The 17,582-nt window shown below is 44.3% G+C and overlaps 1 protein-coding gene across 2 annotated transcripts in view; it reads left to right on the top strand.

Annotated features, from left to right (window-relative positions):
• Positions 1–215: 215 nt before the first annotated feature.
• LOC129862375 (protein arginine N-methyltransferase 8-B) overlaps positions 216–17,582 on the top strand; it is a 47,147-nt gene continuing 29,780 nt past the window's right edge. Inside the window, exons 1-4 of one of the 2 annotated variants that reach the window (XM_055933969.1) lie at positions 216–876; positions 989–1,077; positions 8,373–8,606; positions 9,529–9,684. In XM_055933969.1, the coding sequence (XP_055789944.1) occupies positions 1,009–1,077; positions 8,373–8,606; positions 9,529–9,684 (459 nt within the window). In that variant the 5' untranslated portion in view covers positions 216–876; positions 989–1,008. The remainder of the gene's footprint in view (positions 877–988; positions 1,078–8,372; positions 8,607–9,528; positions 9,685–17,582) is intronic. The other variant, XM_055933970.1, reaches the window with a different exon arrangement.

Here is a 17,582-nt window from a genome sequence, read left to right on the forward strand (position 1 = left end):
CATAAACAACGAACACAATTGCATTTTATCGATGGCAATTTGAAAATATTTACAAATCTTTTTTTCTGCTAATACAGGAATATTAAAGAACCACTGCACTACTTTTGTGATTTTTTTAAATGTATTAATATTTTTGTAAATATATTTAATTTTTCAGGGGGTGCTCTTCCCGCGGCTATGGAGCAGCATAAACTCACTGACTAGACACCTATTTCTATATCCTCTCACTGAATATAGGAATAGGTGGACAAGCAAGCAGAAGGGATTGATGGCGCACGGTGAGGTGGTGGTGCCATGTCTTTCAAGCATCAAGACTTGCTTCCTTATCATCGCATTCAAACAGAGTAAAGTTGAACTTTATATAATAAGCTGCTTTGCAATTCGACAAAGTGGCAATTAGATCAAGCAAAGCGTGAGCTCTTCTACGTTTTGGAGCTGCCTGCGCTGAAATGGGCTCACTAGAGGACAAGTTACTGCGTTATTAATAGGCTTAGTTACATAGGCAATGCTTGCAATAGTTTCGTAGAAAATTAGCTGACATGAACATCTGTGAGGCCTGATCAAGACATCACAGCAATAGGGACGTTGGATTGTATTTTTAGAAACCAATTTTGTTCATACATGTGATGGGAAGATTTCTGCTAGTGTGCGTCGCACCTGCTCTGGAGTAGCGTACACCGCTGGAGAATATGGAATGCAGTTTAATTTATTCATTTTCCTCAAAGGTTGCAAAGTGAAGAGTGGTTGCCTTATGCTCTCCTAGAAAGCAACATGTGAGATAGGTAACTTTTGCACTCTGGATTCCAGAACACGTTTATCTGCTAAAACGGGTTGCTATTCTTGTGGGACTTTATGTACTCTTTTCATCTTTGAAATGTAAGAGCAATTTTGTAAAATGTCATGATGTGGAACATTTTTGACAAACAGAACTGCGACTAAATCCTTAAATATATACAATTTCATCCTATTTTTTTTTATCCATATCGAGACACCATCGACGTGGCTCTTATGGGAATGAAACACTCCTCCCGCTGTATGCTCCTCAGGAGAAAAATGGCGGAGTCCGAGAGCACTGAGGTAGGTGTGCAAGTTACGATAAATGAATGTAGGCTACACTAAATATTTGAGTGATGAATAGGCTAGTGCAATGCGCTGTCAGGTTTGATTCTCATTTCGAGGATGCAAAAGCCATCCAGAGTAGGCTGGTACCTCTGAGATGTATTTTCTAGTAATCATCGGGTCCACTCTTGTGCACCAAATGCCCTTCGGTGACAATGGCACGCTCCACTCGTGGCATATAATTTTAATCGAAGCATAAAATAGTGACTTCAAATTGTTCTCTGAGCATAAATTGAGTATTGTGACACCCTGTTTCATGGTAGCCTAGCTATCCTAATGATAGCCTACTCGTGTGTCTGCCACCAACTATTTGTTTGTCTCATTTTGAGAAACGTCGCACTCCGTCACAGGTAAAGATTCGGAGCAATGTGGTTTAGGGCGCGAAGATTTGAGCTCGTGCTTCCTCCCTTGTCCTGTCCAGCTGCATTGCTGGACCATGCGCCGAATTGTCGACTAAAAACGAGTGTTATAACCAACATATTTTTAGTTTGTTGTTAGATTGTTAGGCGAGTGTTTAAGCAGATTTTAGCAGGAATCTGACTGGTCAAAATCCCGTTCAGATGAGTGAGAGGTCCCTTAGTTTTATCAGTAATGTGTGTTTATCACCAGTAGCTAGCTGAGTGTGTTTAGAAAATGCACATATTTCTATTAAATGTTGGATAGGGTATTGGGAAGTCCATAACTCATATTTGTATGCATAGCATAAACTAATCTGCTCAGCATAATATGACAGCCTAGAAATCAGTTTCACTTTAGAAGTATGAGCAAGGTCCATGCTATCCAGGAACGTCCCAACCCCCATGAAGTTGAAATTTAAAATGGTTAAGGGCAGGGGTGTAAAAATACTTTAAAGTACTACTGAAGTCGTTTTTTGTGGTATCTGTACTTTACTATTTATATTTTTTACTACTTTTACTTCACTACATTCCTAAATAAATTGATGTACTTTTTACTCCATACATTTTCCCTGACACCCAGAAGTACTCCTTACATTTTTAATGCTTAGCAGGACAGGAAAATGGTCACTCACTAATCAAGAGAACATCCCTGGTCATCTCTCCTGCTTGTGATCTGACGGACTCACAAAATACAAATGCTTCGTTTGTAAATTATTTCTGAGTGTTGGAGTGTGCCTCTGGCTATCTGTAAATTAAAAAGATTAACTTAATATAAGGAATTTGAGAGCATTTAAACCTTTACTTTTGATACTTAAGTATATTTTATCCATTACATGTACTTTTTTCAAACCAAATACTTTTAGACTTTTACTCAAGTAGTATTTTACTGGGTGACTTTTACTTGAGTCATTTTCTATTAAGTAATCTTTACTTTTACTCAAGTATGACAATTAGGTACTTTTCCACTACTGTGGCAGGGTTTAGGGTAGGGATATCAAGAGTTAACAAAGGATCGGAAATTTTCCATGGGAAGTTAAGCCCGGGAATTTGGGGAATTTTGCTTAAATTCATCAAAAAAGTTAGCTTATAACAGTGAACCTTTTTTTTGTGGGATTGACACATAAGACAATTCTAGGTCTTGTGGCATATTTTGGTTAAACTATCCCCAATTCAATGGAATTGCAACCCTCTGCCTGCACAGTGCATTCTTCCATCACATGTGCGGTGCACTCTTCCATCACATGTACAGCTGATTCTCAAGATCTTGCACACCAATGAGATGCTATTGAGCCCACACTACTACACTGTCTGAGCCAAGGACTACATGCTTCCTGGTAAGTTTTGATTACAATACTGGGTGGGGTGAATATATTTTATGTAACATGCATGACTTATTTTGTTAACTAGTAAGTAGTAGCCTACAGCAAAGTGTGTTTAAATAATTTCTAACTTGTTTTCTGCTAGTTAGTTTTTGCTACCATGTGGGGTTTAGCTTGCTTGAGCCTGCTAACTGAGGAGTGTTAATTCACCTGTTTCCATACATGTTTCATTTTATAACATTTATCTTACAAAGGAGTTGTTTAATCTGACTGCTTAACTATTTATCTGTACATGGAATTGTATTATTATTGTTTTTATTCATTTTTTACTAATCTTTATAGGAAAATGCCATGGGCACTATCTGATGTGTGAAGACATTTCACTGCAACTATTATAGATGGAAAAGCTGTGTACATTTGCAAATACTGTGCCAAATAATTTGTGAAGATGGCAACAAAGATGCAGAATCATCTGGCTAAGTGCATACAGTTCCCTCAGCGCTCACAACAAGCAAGCTCTGACAAAAGTCCCTCTACTTCTACTCGAGGTGAAAATTATTAATCAGACACTTTAACGATAGCAACAGCTCATGGTCCTCCTGGAATCAGAAGTTTTTTTGACTCAATCGTGGAACGTAGTCAGAGAAATGCTGATGAATGTCTTGCTCGAGCTGTGTATGCAACTGGTTCACCTCTGATGCTCACAGGCAATGTGTATTGGAAGAGATTTCTGAATGTTCTTCGCCCAGCATACACCCCTCCAACCAGACATGCTTTATCTACTCATTTGCTGAATGCTGAGTTCTGCAGAGTTCAAGTGAAGGTCAAGCAAATCATAGAGAAAGCAGACTGTATTGCAATCATCTCTGATGGGTGGTCGAATGTTCGTGGCCAAGGAATAATTAACGACATCATCTCCACCCCTCAACCAGTATTCTACAAGAGCACAGACACAAGGGACAACAGACACACCGGTCTCTACATTGCAGATGAGCTGAAGGCAGTCATCAATGACCTTGGACCACAGAAGTTATTTGCACTGGTGACAGACAATGCTACAAACATGAAGGATACTTGGTCTAAAGTGGAGGAGTCCTACCCTCACATCACACCCATATGACTGTGCTGCTCATGCATTGAATCTGCTCCTCAAGGACATCATGGCACTGAAAACAATGGATACACTCTACAAGAGAGCCAAGGAAATTGTTAGGTATGTGAAGGGTCATCAAGTTATAGCAGCAATCTACCTCACCAAGCAAAGTGAGAAGAATAAGAGCACCACATTGAATCTGCCCAGAAACACCCATTGGGGTGGTGTTGTCATCATGTTGGACAGTCTCCTGGAGGGGAGGAGTCTCTCCAAGAAATGGCCATATCACAGTCTGCCGATATGGACTGCCCCATCAAGAGGATCCTCCTGGATGATGTATTTTGGGAGAGAGTGGCAAATCTGGTGAAACTCCTGAAACCTATGGCAGTAGCCATTGCACGGATTGAGGGAGACAATGCCATCCTGTCTGATGTTCAGACTCTGCTTGCAGATGTAAGAGAAGAAATCCTTACTGCCCTGCCCACTTCACTGTTGCTCCAAGCAGTAGAAACTGCAGTTCTGAAATACATAAAAAAACGTGAAGACTTCTGCCTGAAGCCCATACACGCCGCAGCGTACATGGTGGACCCCAAGTATACTGGCAAGAGCATCCTGTCTGGTGCAGAGATCAACCAGGCCTATGGCGTTATCACTACCGTGTCTCGCCCCCTTGGCCTGGATGAGGGCAAGGTTCTTGGCAGTCTGGCGAAGTACACTTCCAAGCAAGGGCTTTGGGATGGAGATGCAATATGGCAGTCGTGCCAACATATCTCGTCAGCTACCTGGTGGAAGGGACTTTGTGGATCTGAGGCACTTTCCCCTGTTGCCTCCATCCTCCCAATCCCACCAACATCAGCCACCGCAGAGCGCAACTGGTCCTTGTTTGGGAACACACACACACCAAAGCACGCAACAGGCTGACCAATACAAGGGTTGAAAAATTGGTGGCCATCCGGGCAAATTTGAGGCTTTTTGAGCCTGACAACGAGCCATCCTCAACAAGGTTGGAAAGTGACAGTGAAGAATAGGCCTCAGAGTCTGATGTTCAAGAGGTGGACATTGAGGAGGTCCAGGGAGAAGACATGGAAGCCTGAGAGGAAGACAACCAAAGCTTTAGTTTCTAGACTATGATTTTACTGATGTATGTAGAAAACGTTTTTGGGAGATGCGATGGATCATTGGGGATCATTCAATATTCATTCTTTTGTTGTTCAGTGAAATCATCCCATGTGAAGAGTCAACTCATTTAATTCAAGTTCAATTCGTAAGTAAAATTGTATTTTTTTATTTCTCCTGGAAGGATTTAATCATTGTCACGTTCTGACCCTAGTTATTGTGTTAATCATTTGTTTTGTTGGTCAGGACGTGAGCTGGGTTGGCATTTCTATGTGTTGTGTTTCTATGTTGGGTTAAAGGGTTAATTGACCTTGTATGGCTCTCAATCAGAGACAGGTGTTTTCGTTTTCCTCTGATTGAGAGACATACATAGGGAGGTTGTTTCTCACTGTTTGTTTGTGGGTGATTTTCTCCTGTGTCGTCCGTGTCTGTACCACACGGGACTGTAGCGTTTGTTCGTTCGTTTGTCATAGTCTGTACCTGTTCCTACGTGCTTCGTGTTTTATGTAAGTACTCATGGTTTAGGTCAGTCTACATTCGTTTTTTTGTTATTTTGTAATCCTTCCCAGTGTTTGTTTTCGTGTTTTGTCGTTTACCTTAATAAATTCATTATGTCAACATACCTCGCTGCGTATTGGTCCACTGATCCTTCTCTCCTCTCCTCGTCCGAGGAAGAGGAGGAAGACGACAGCCGTTACAATCATTTGCAATTATGTCTACTTATGATAAGGTCAAAGGTTTATGTTTCTGTCTCCATATGATATGGTAAATATATCCAATGCGAAAAACATCTACATTTAAATGGTATTAATCTTTATTTGCATATATTTTTGTTAATTTCCATATGTTCCCGTTAATTCCCATATATTCCTGTTGATTTCCATGGAAAGTTTCCACCTCTGAATATTCCCCAAAATGTTCAACCGTAGGGATGCCCCAAGAATCGCGGATAGCATTGACCATATGAGTGCTGCTGCTTTCAATTATTCAAAAACTACTTCTCTCTGCTGACATGTTGGCACACACTTATGTATAAGAGGCAGATTGGCACTCTGTTTTTCAAAAGGTCTTCTGTAAATTATTCATCCACAGTTTTTTCAGACTCGGATAATATAGGGGAAAAAACATTGTCAAACCCCTCATCCTGTTGATTCTCATTACTAAGGTAGAGTGTTGTAAGCAGACTAAGACCATTATCGGAGGGCAGTGGAGCCCTCCTCTGAAGTAATGGAATGAGCCTAGTTGGATGTGAAGTGTTTGAGTACCGTGGTGGCAGGAACCCAGATCCACAGTGGTTTCCTTGACTTCTGAAAGTGATAGACTCCCCTGACCAGGGCCAGAGTACAGAACGGGCACACAGGGTACGTGACCCGGGACACCCGACCCCACAGATAGCATGTGATAGCAAAATGTGTACAATTGCAGTAAATGGGCTTCAACACTTTAAAATTATAACTGCTTCATGGCAAAATAGGAGGAAATTATCTTTAAAACTGCAACATTTGCTCTCAGCCTCGTGACAGAATGTGTAGAATAGCATTATACAACTGCAAATTCTTCCCACAAAATGGGCCCTGGGGCCCCAAATGCGGTAGACTAGCCCTGAGAGCAATGATGCCTTCATGCACGAATTGCTCTTAGGGAACTATGGTCAATATCAGTCATTCGTTTATGGGGAGTTTGTCATGTCTATTCTGATGAAGAGCAGCATAATCTGCCATGCACCTATTTCTGTTTCAGCTTGTTTTTCATTTGTACTGTACATAATTCTGATTTATTTGTCTACTGTGGTTGTTCTCCAGACATCAAGGACTGAAGAGGTCACTTGAGTGTTAAGGGGCTGTGGTTTAAACTAGCCAAAATAATGCTCCTCCCAAATAACAAGACAACATGTTGAAGTCCAAATCTGACTGGTCAGTGAACAGAGGGGAACATCCTGTACAGTGTCTTAACCTTAAACATCAGCTTGCACGTTCACCTTTTCACACGAAGAAGACCCATCATTCCACTCTTGCATTCTGAGTCTGTGCTTAGTGGAATGACCTTTTTCACTGTCAGTCTATACACCCTGGAACATTCTTCTCAGGCATCTGATGTTGAGCACAGCAACTCTAACAGATTTAGGGACGGATCTCAGCATTTATTTAATTAGTGTCTCCAATTAGCATTCATTCAGATAGTCTGAGGTCCATTGCAGGACAGTACAACTCACTGAACTTTAGCAGATAGAAAGTAGTGGAGTTTTATTCTATTCTTGTGGATGTTCCAGAGTAAAATATTCCCTGCTGTTTTGGGATGCGCTGTCATATTTCACATGAAGTGAATTGCACTCATTGTGTGTCATTTCCCGATGGAACATCAGTAAATAAATAATACCAGTGGATCTCTGCTTGACATGGCAACTGTACTATTTTCTGCTTGAGAGTAAAAGTTTGAGGAATAAAAAATTGTGGTGAAAAAAAGATTACTGCAGTACCCATATAGATGCCTGCTCAGTCCCCTGCTGCTAGACTATCCCCATTACGAAAGAAAACAAGGACAAAGACAAAGCTGCACAGTCAGATTGGCTGCTGAAAGCACAAGACAGAGGAGAAGCACTTATTTTTTTTAACAAGACCAGATCAATATCAGTGACAGCCATGAGAGTGAAGTCTAAATCTTAAGATGTATGTGCACTGGGGAATAGAACAAATGGATTGAGTTGAATGCTCACATTAGATTTCTTTCCCCCTCTGTCCTCTGATATGTCCAGAAGGGATCATTTTGGATCATTTTTCTCATGCTGAGCTACAGGCTGATCAGACAGTCACCTGCAATGAATGCTGGGAGAGCAGAGAAAAGCCTATCAGAGTTTTACAGGCACACCTGTGTAGAATTATGTATCTTCTGCTTTCCTCAGACAGACAGACAGAAATGTAACATTTACATTTTAGTCATTTAGCAGACGCTCTCACCCTGAGCGACTTACAGTAGTGAGAGCATACATTTCCGTACTTTTTCATACAGACCTCCTGTCAATACTGTTATCGTTGTCTAGGAGAATAGGCTCTATGAACTCACCTCTGGGGCACCATGGGAAAGCTAATGGCAGCTGAGAGATGAAAATAGCAAAGAATATAAACGTCTGCAAGATCTAAGCTTCCCGCAGATTGTGAGGTGAATGCAAACAGTGTTATGTTTTCAGAGTCAATTCATTGGGTTTTTGAGTTTTATCATCATTCAGTATGCCATTCACCCACTGTTTCTCTATGGAAGACTTGACTTTCAGAAATCTGCCCCCACCCCATGAAGTCTTTATTGTGTATTACCATTCTCTCCAACCCTTAGCAACAGCAACAGCCGCAGCCAATCCGCATCATCCAGTCTCAGCGCGTGCAGCCAACCTCGCTGCCCAAGCCTGTGCCCTCCATCCACCATGTCCCACAGCCGCCCCATACGCCCCACGCTGCCTCCCTGCCCAGCTGCCCTGGCCGGGGAAAGATGGCCAAGTTCCTCAACCCTGAGGAGATGACCTCCAGGGACTACTACTTTGACTCCTACGCCCACTTTGGTATCCATGAGGTAGGGCTGCCCTGTGGCTGTATGTAATGTATCAAGCATTTCAAAGTGGTAGTGCTGATCTAGGATCAGCAAAAGATTAGACTGGGTGGGTTGCTTGAGTTTAGATCAGCCTTCCTACTCTATATTATGATTATGATGATTATTATTCCTACTTTGAGATACCATGTAAATACAGGCCCACTTCTTACCTACTGTGTCTTTACATGACTATGTAAAGTTCGTGCCACAATAGATTGGCCCACTTTAGAACACATCACAGTAGTGCATCTCATCTCCAGAGATGTACTGTGTTTCAGGGAGTAAGGGAGGAAGATGTCAGAAGGGTGCAGAGCATCTTTCAAGTTAGACCTGTGAGATAAGGTTTGGTCTGTGACATTTTTAGAATGTAAGTCAGATGGGTTTTAATCATTTCTGCTCTGAATGTTTCTGTTAGAGAGAATGGCTGAAATTACTTAAGAGGGATATGCAGTAACGCATTGTTTTTCACTGTGTACCAGTGTGTCTGAAATGGAAGGGTAGAATTACTGCAGATTAATATCTACATAGCCTGTGCAATTCTGATTTTTATCCATACTACACTAAATCTATTTTCACATTGTGACTTACTTGTTGTGTGTATGTACTGACATGTATGTGTAACTGATAGATGCACACACACACACTACATGTTCATGTTTTTAAATGTTTGTCAATTGTAAAGTCTTGTCTGTAATGTCTTTTTTGTTTATATGTCGGACCCCAGTAAGACTAGCTGCCGCCATTGGTGTCGGCTAATGGGGATCCTAATACATCAAAAAAATGTAATTGTCATGGAAATTAAAACAGCTTTGATAAGAAAAACACCTTGTTATTCACCTTGATACACAGTTGAAAGAGATTTGGATAACTCCCACCCTGACATCAATCATTTTTCACTGAGCAGGAGATGCTGAAGGACGAAGTGAGGACGCTGACCTACAGAAACTCCATGTACCACAACAAGCACGCCTTTAAAGACAAGATCGTCCTTGATGTGGGCAGTGGGACTGGTATCCTGTCCATGTTTGCAGCCAAGGCAGGAGCCAAGCACGTGTATGGGGTAAGAAAAGCTTTCTCCCTCCATGCTCCCTGTCCGGTCTCAAACTAGAATGTTATCAGGCAGAACCATCGCGACCGACAGCATCAGGAAATGCTGTGAAACCTAGCCTGACAATCTGCTCGCTCTCCTCAGACTCAGTCTTTGTGTGTGTGTGTGTGAATTTGGACAAATGTTCTGCCAATACCGAGGCTGTGCAACACTAACTTCTCACTGCCTGCAAGTTGCAACTATATCGTTCCATCCGTCATTCTATTTTCCTGTTATATTGGTTTTGATTTTCCATCTATATTCTACTGCAACCTATATGCAGTTTCCCATCTTTGGTTTTATTATGCTCTCACTGTGAGCTCTGGGGCCATGCCGTTATCAGATCCATCACTTAGACTCCACCAGAGAGACAAACCCCAGAGAACAGATCTGGGCTCGAGGCCAAATCTGAACTCTCCCATACAGAACATCACCCTGTCAGAGAGATGTAGTCTTTCACAGAGAAAAGGAACATCTAATCTTATTATAAAAAACAGATCAAAGACTTTTCATACAGAACATCAAACCTGACATCCCAGTATCAAAATGGAGGATCATTCCTAAGCAGTGGTAGACTAAATCACACGATTGGAGTAAAATCCTGTATCACCATTGCTGAACTGATAAGCCACAGTCTAGGAGTTTAATTAACAGGAAAATCACACCCAACTACAGCAGTGATGACGTCCATGCTACTGTAAGTCCTTCACACTGAATAGTTTTAACAGTCCTTATGCAGATGTTTGCCTGCCTTAAAGCCTACCTAGTAGAAGTTATTCCTGAGAGGTAGCTGTGTGACTATGGGAGACTATCTCCAGGTAGGAGGAGCTGTGTGACTGCCTGTGGGTGATAGGTAGTGATGCCTCCTGGCACCAGTGAGAGCTGAGAGATGTGAGGGGCATATAGATCTCTGTGGGTGAGAGTGCCCACTCAGGACTGGCACTGAAGGTAGATATATGTCCCCGTCTTGGGCAAGTGGAGAAATCAGTGCCAACACACACAGGCTACACATCATCAATGGCATACTCCCCTCCACATGCCTTTATACAGCAGGTCAGGCCTTGGGGAACAGATGTGGTGTCAGGCTGGCAGATGACCATGGGCACTGGGGTGTAGAGGGCCAGGCATGCCCCAGATGACAGCCCCAGAACAGCGAGGCACCGAGCGGGCAGGCCTCACCTGGGTTCCTCTACCCTGCCTTTACGAAGGGCCCAGGCATTAGCCAGCTCCACCCTGTTGCCCTGTCCTCTCTGTTTTCCGGAGACCATTACAGATTGAGAACACATGGGTGGTGTAGAGCATGATTCCCCTTGTACACCTCAGACAAACATAGTAGGCTGTGGAGCGTACATGGAGGAAAAATCAATACCTGCAGAATCCTGACACTTTTAAAGTTCAATATTGATCAATATGACTGTGTCCCGGGGCCTGCTTTAATAATGTGAAGGCTTTCAATGGAAGTCTCCACAGTTGATGGATGAGTGCTTTCATTGAAGAAAAACATGTATAGGGAGCTGTTTGGCTCTCCTGGTGGGGTTCCAGACTATGGGCCTTGGCCCCCTACAGTGTGGCCATGGTGAAAGCCAGACAGGGAGGCAGAGTACCACTGACAGGGGGAGAGATGTTTTTTATACAGGCAGAGAGCAAGGTGTGAAAATGTGACATTTTATTGAGATACCAAACTCGCTGTGCTCTGTGTGTGTGTGAAAGGGAGAGAGAGAGAGAATAGAGAGATAGAGAAGGCAAGTGTGCGAGAGGTTCTTCAGGTCCTGCTGAACTTGGGTTCCCGAGTGGCGCAGCAGTCTAAGGCACTGCATCTCAGTGCTAGAAATGTCACTACAGACACCCTGGTTTGAATCCAGGCTGTATCACAACCGGCTGTGATTGGGAGTCCTATAGGGCGGTGCACAATTGGCCCAGCGTCGTCCAGGTTTGGCCGGTGTAGACCATCATTGTAAATAAGAATTTGTTCTTTACTGACTTGCCTGGTTAAATAAAAATTTACATTACCTGAAGAAAACAGCTCTGACAGCTGAGCACAGGAAAGGACAGACTGTTATATTATTTGTTTCTACATCTCTACTGAAGAAGACTTCAAATCAAATTTTATTTGTCATGCTTTGTAAACCACAAGTGTAGACTACCAGTGAAATGCTTGCTTACGGATCCTTTTCCAACAATGCAGAGTTAAAGGTAAATATACTAAATTAAATTGTAATAGTGACACAAGGAAACAATACAGTGAATAACGAATAATATTAATAAGGAGTAAAAATAACATGGCTATATACAGGAAGTACTTGTAATGTCGATGTGCAATGGTACTAGGTAATTGAGGTAGCGATGTATACTCAAAACTAAACGCAACATGCAACAATTTCAAAGATTTTACTGAGTTACAGTTCATGTAAGAAAATTAATTAGGCCCTAATCTATGAATTTCACATGACCGGGATAATATACAGATATGCATCTGTTGGTCACAGATACAGTGCGTTCTTGTCCCACTCCTCTTCAATGGCTATGCGAAGTTAATGGATTTTGGCGGGAACTGGAACACGTTGTCATACACATTGATCCAGAGCATCCCAAACATGATCAATGGGGGACATGTCTGGTAAGTATGCACTGGGACATTTTCAGCTTCCAGGAATTGTGTACCAATCCTTGTGACATTGGGCCGTCCTTGGGAGCAATTTCCAAACGCCTGAAAATACCACGTTCATCTGTACAAACAATAGTACGCAAGTATGTCCCACCATGGGACCACGCAGCTGTCAGACCGCTCAGGAAGGAGACGCATTCTGTCTCCTAGAGATGAACGTACTTTGGTGCGAAAAGTGCAAATCAATCCCAGAACAACAGCAAAGGACCTTGTGAAGATACTAGAGGAAACAGGTACAAAAGGATCTATATCCACAGCAAAACGAGTCCTATATCGACATAACCTGAAAGGCCGCTCAGCAAGTAAGAAGCCACTGCTCCAAAACTGTCATAAAAAAGCCAGACTACGGTTTGCAACTGCACATGGGGACAAAGATCGTACTTTTTGGAGAAAAGTCCTCTGGTCTGATGAAACAAAAATAAAACTGTTTGGCCATAATGACCATCGTTATGTTTGGAGGAAAAAGGGGATGCTTGCAAGCCGAAGAACACCATATGCAGTTTTGTCACACAACACAATGTAACAGATGTTTCAAGTTGAGGGAGCGTGCAATTGGCATGCTGACTGCAGATATAACCACCAGAGAATAACAGAAAATGTAATGTTAATTTCTCTACCATAACCCGCCTGTTGGCATTTTGGTGAGCGGTTTGCTGATGTCAACGTTGTAAGCAGAGTGCCACATGGTGGCGGTGGGATTATGGAATGGACAGGCATAAGCTACGGACAACGAACACAATTGCATATTAATCAATGGCAATTTGAATGCATAGAGATACTGTGACAAGATCCTGGAGGCTTGTCGTGCCATTTATCTGCCGCCATTACCTCATGTTTCAGCATGATAATGGACGGCCCAATGTCACAAGGATTGGTACACAATTCCTGGAAGCTGAAAATGTCCCCTCAGAAAAAAAATGGTAGACCTCCACAATTTTTTTTTCTGAGGTGTTGGCTGATATCTTTTGATTTTCCAATGATGTCAAGCAAAGAGGCACCGAGTTTGAAGATAGGCCTTGTGATACAGGGAATTATAAGTTAAATACTCTGTCTGTAAATTTTTTGGGGAAAAATTAGATGTAGATGTCCTAACTGACTCTCCAAAACTGCAGCCGACGTGAGTAAAACATTTAAACGTGTTGACCCTCGCAAGGCTGCAGGCCCATACGGCATCCCCAGCCGCTTCCTCAGAGCATGCGCAGACCAGCTGGCTGGTGTGTTTACCGACATTCAATCAATCCTCATCCCAGTCTGCTGTTCCCACATGCTTCAAGAGGGCCACCGTTGTTCCTGTTCCCAAGAAAGCTAAGGTAACTGAGCTAAACGACTACCGCCCCGTAGCACTCACTTCCATCATTATGAAGTGCTTTGAGAGACTAGTCAAGGACCATATCACCTCCACCCTACCTGACACCCTAGACCCACTCCAATTTGCTTACCGCCCCAATAGGTCCACAGACGACGCAATCGCAACCACACTGCCCTAACCCATCTGGATAAGAGGAATACCGATGTGAGAATGCTGTTCATCGACTACAGCTCAGCATTTAACACCATAGTACCCTCCAAACTCGTCATCAAGCTCGAGACCCTGGGTCTCGACCCTGCCCTGTGCAACTGGGTACTGGACTTCCTGACGGGCCGCCCCCAGGTGGTGAGGGTAGGTAATAACATCTCCACCCCGCTGATCCTCAACACTGGGGCCCCACAAGGGTGCGTTCTGAGCCCTCTCATGTACTCCCTGTTCACCCACGACTGCGTGGCCATGCACGCCTCCAACTCAATCACCAAGTTTGCGGAAGACACTACAGTGGTAGGCTTGATTACCAACAACGACGAGACGGCCTACAGGGAGGAGGTGAGGGCCCTCGGAGTGTGGTGTCAGGAAAATAACCTCACACTCAACGTCAACAAAACAAAGGAGATGATTGTGGACTTCAGGAAACAGCAGAGGGAGCACCCCCCTATCAACATCGACGGGACAGTAGTGGAGAGGGTAGTAAGTTTTAAGTTCCTCGGCGTACACATCACGGACAAACTGAATTGCTCCAACCACACAGACAGCGTTGTGAAGAAGGCGCAGAAGCGCCTCTTCAACCTCAGGAGGCTGAAGAAATTCGGCTTGTCACCAAAAGCACTCAAACTTCTACAGATGCACAATCGAGAGCATCCTGTCGGGCTGTATCACCGCCTGGTATGGCAACTGCTCCGCCCACAACCGTAAGGCTCTCCAGAGGGTAGTGAGGTCTGCACAACGCATCACCGGGGGCAAACAACCTGCCCTCCAGGACACCTACACCACCCGATGTCACAGGAAGGCCATAAAGATCATCAAGGACAACAACCACCCGAGCCACTGCCTGTTCACCCCGCTATCATCCAGAAGGCGAGGTCAGTACAGGTGCATCAAAGCAGGGACCGAGAGACTGAAAAACAGCTTCTATCTCAAGGCCATCAGACTGTTAAACAGCCACCACTAACATTTAGTGGCTGCTGCCAACATACTGACTCAACTCCAGCTCACTTTAATAATGGAAATTGATAAAAAACGTGTCACTTTAAACAATGCCACTTAATATAATGTATATGTATATACTGTACTCTATATCATCTACTGCATCTTGCCATCTTTATGTAATACATGTATCACTAGCCACTTTAAACTATGCACTTTTTTTACATACCCTACATTACTCATCTCATATGTATATACTGTACTCGATACCATCTACTGCATCTTGCCTATGCCGTTCTGTTCCATCACTCATTCATATATCTTTATGTACATATTCTTTATCCCTTTACACCTGTGTGTATAAGGTAGTAGTTGTGGAATTGTTAGGTTAGATTACTCGTTGGTTATTACTGCATTGTCGGAACTAGAAGCAAAAGCATTTTGCTACACTCGCATGAACATCTGCTAACCATGTGTATGTGACAAATACAATTTGATTTGATAACAAGAAATTTGTGGAGTGGTTGAAAAACATTTAATTTTTTAAAATTATTTTTTTACCCCCTTTTCTCCCCAATTTTGTGGTATCCAATCGCTAGTAATTGCTATCTTTCCTCATCGCTACAACTCCCGTACGGGCTCGGGAGAGACGAAGGTCGAAAGCCATGTGTCCTCTGAAGCACAACCCAACCAAGCCGCACTGCTTCTTAACACAGCGCGCCTCCAACCCGGAAGCCAGCCGCACCAATGTGTCGGAGGAAACACCGTGCACCTGGCCCCCTCGGTTAGCGCGCACTGCGCCCGGCCCGCCACAGGAGTCGCTGGAGCGCGATGAGACAAGGATATCCCTACCGGCCAAACCCTCCCTACCCCGTTCGACGCTAGGCCAATTGTGCGTCGCCCCACGGACCTCCCGATCACGGCCGGCTGCGACAGAGCCTGGGCGCGAACCAAGAGACTCTGGTGGCGCAGCTAGCGCTGCGATGCAGTGCCCTAGACCACTGCGCCACCCGGGAGGCCCGAAAAACAAGTTTTAATGACTCCAACCTAAGTGTATGTAAACATCCGACTTCAACTGTACATCTCACTGTTTTTGCTATCTATCATCAAGACCGGACTGCAGGCTGTGGTAAGACGAAGGGAGGAGGGGTGTGTCTATTTAACAACAGCTGGTGTGCGATCAATAATATTAAGGAAGTCTCAAGTTTTTGCTCGCCTTAGTTAGAATACCCCGTTATAAGCTGCAGACAATTTTTTTTTACCAAGGGAGTTTTTGAGGATTGAGGATGGCTCACCTCTCACAGTTCTGGGTAACTTTAACCTCCCCATGTCTACCTTTGACTCATTCCTCTCTGCCTCCTTCTTTCCACTCCTCTCCTCTTTTGACCTCACCCTCTCACCTTCCCCCCCTACTCACAAGGCAGGCAATACGCTTGACCTCATCTTTACTAGATGCTGTTCTTCCACTAATCTCATTGCAACTCCCCTCCAAGTCTCCGATCACTACCTTGTATCCTTTTCCCTCTCGCTCTCATCCAACACTTCCCACACTGCCCCTACTCGGATGGTATCGCGCCGTCCCAACCTTCGCTCTCTCTCCCCCGCTACTCTCTCCTCTTCCATCCTATCATCTCTTCCCTCTGCTCAAACCTTCTCCAACCTATCTCCTGATTCTGCCTCCTCAACCCTCCTCTCCTCCCTTTCTGCATCCTTTGACTCTCTATGTCCCCTATCCTCCAGGCCGGCTCGGTCCTCCCCTCCTGCTCCGTGGCTCGACGACTCATTGCGAGCTCACAGAACAGGGCTCCGGGCAGCCGAGCGGAAATGGAGGAAAACTCGCCTCCCTGCGGACCTGGCATCCTTTCACTCCCTCCTCTCTACATTCTCCTCTTCTGTCTCTGCTGCTAAAGCCAATTTCTACCACTCTAAATTCCAAGCATCTGCCTCTAACCCTAGGAAGCTCTTTGCCACCTTCTCCTCCCTCCTGAATCCTCCTCCCCCTCCTCCCTCTCTGCTGATGATTTCGTCAACCATTTTGAAAAGAAGGTCGATGACATCCGATCCTCGTTTGCTAAGTCAAACGACACCGCTGGTTCTGCTCACACTGCCCTACCCTGTGCTTTGACCTCTTTCTCCCCTCTCTCTCCAGATGAAATCTCGCGTCTTGTGACGGCCGGCCGCCCAACAACCTGCCCGCTTGACCCTATCCCCTCCTCTCTTCTCCAGACCATTTCCGGAGACCTTCTCCCTTACCTCATCTCGCTCATCAACTCATCCTTGACCGCTGGCTACGTCCCTTCCGTCTTCAAGAGAGCGAGAGTTGCACCCCTTCTGAAAAAACCTACACTTGATCCCTCTGATGTCAACAACTACAGACCAGTATCCCTTCTTTCTTTTCTCTCCAAAACTCTTGAACGTGCCGTCCTTGGCCAGCTCTCCTGCTATCTCTCTCAGAATGACCTTCTTGATCCAAATCAGTCAGGTTTCAAGACTAGTCATTCAACTGAGACTGCTCTTCTCTGTGTCACGGAGGCGCTCCGCACTGCTAAAGCTAACTCTCTCTCCTCTGCTCTCATCCTTCTAGACCTATCGGCTGCCTTTGATACTGTGAACCATCAGATCCTCCTCTCCACCCTCTCCGAGCTGGGCATCTCCGGCGCGGCCCACGCTTGGATTGCGTCCTACCTGACAGGTCGCTCCTACCAGGTGGCGTGGCGAGAATCTGTCTCCGCACCACGTGCTCTCACCACT

Source organism: Salvelinus fontinalis, chromosome 9 (genome assembly GCF_029448725.1).
Source record: "Salvelinus fontinalis isolate EN_2023a chromosome 9, ASM2944872v1, whole genome shotgun sequence".
NCBI classification, from domain to species: Eukaryota; Metazoa; Chordata; class Actinopteri; order Salmoniformes; family Salmonidae; genus Salvelinus; species Salvelinus fontinalis.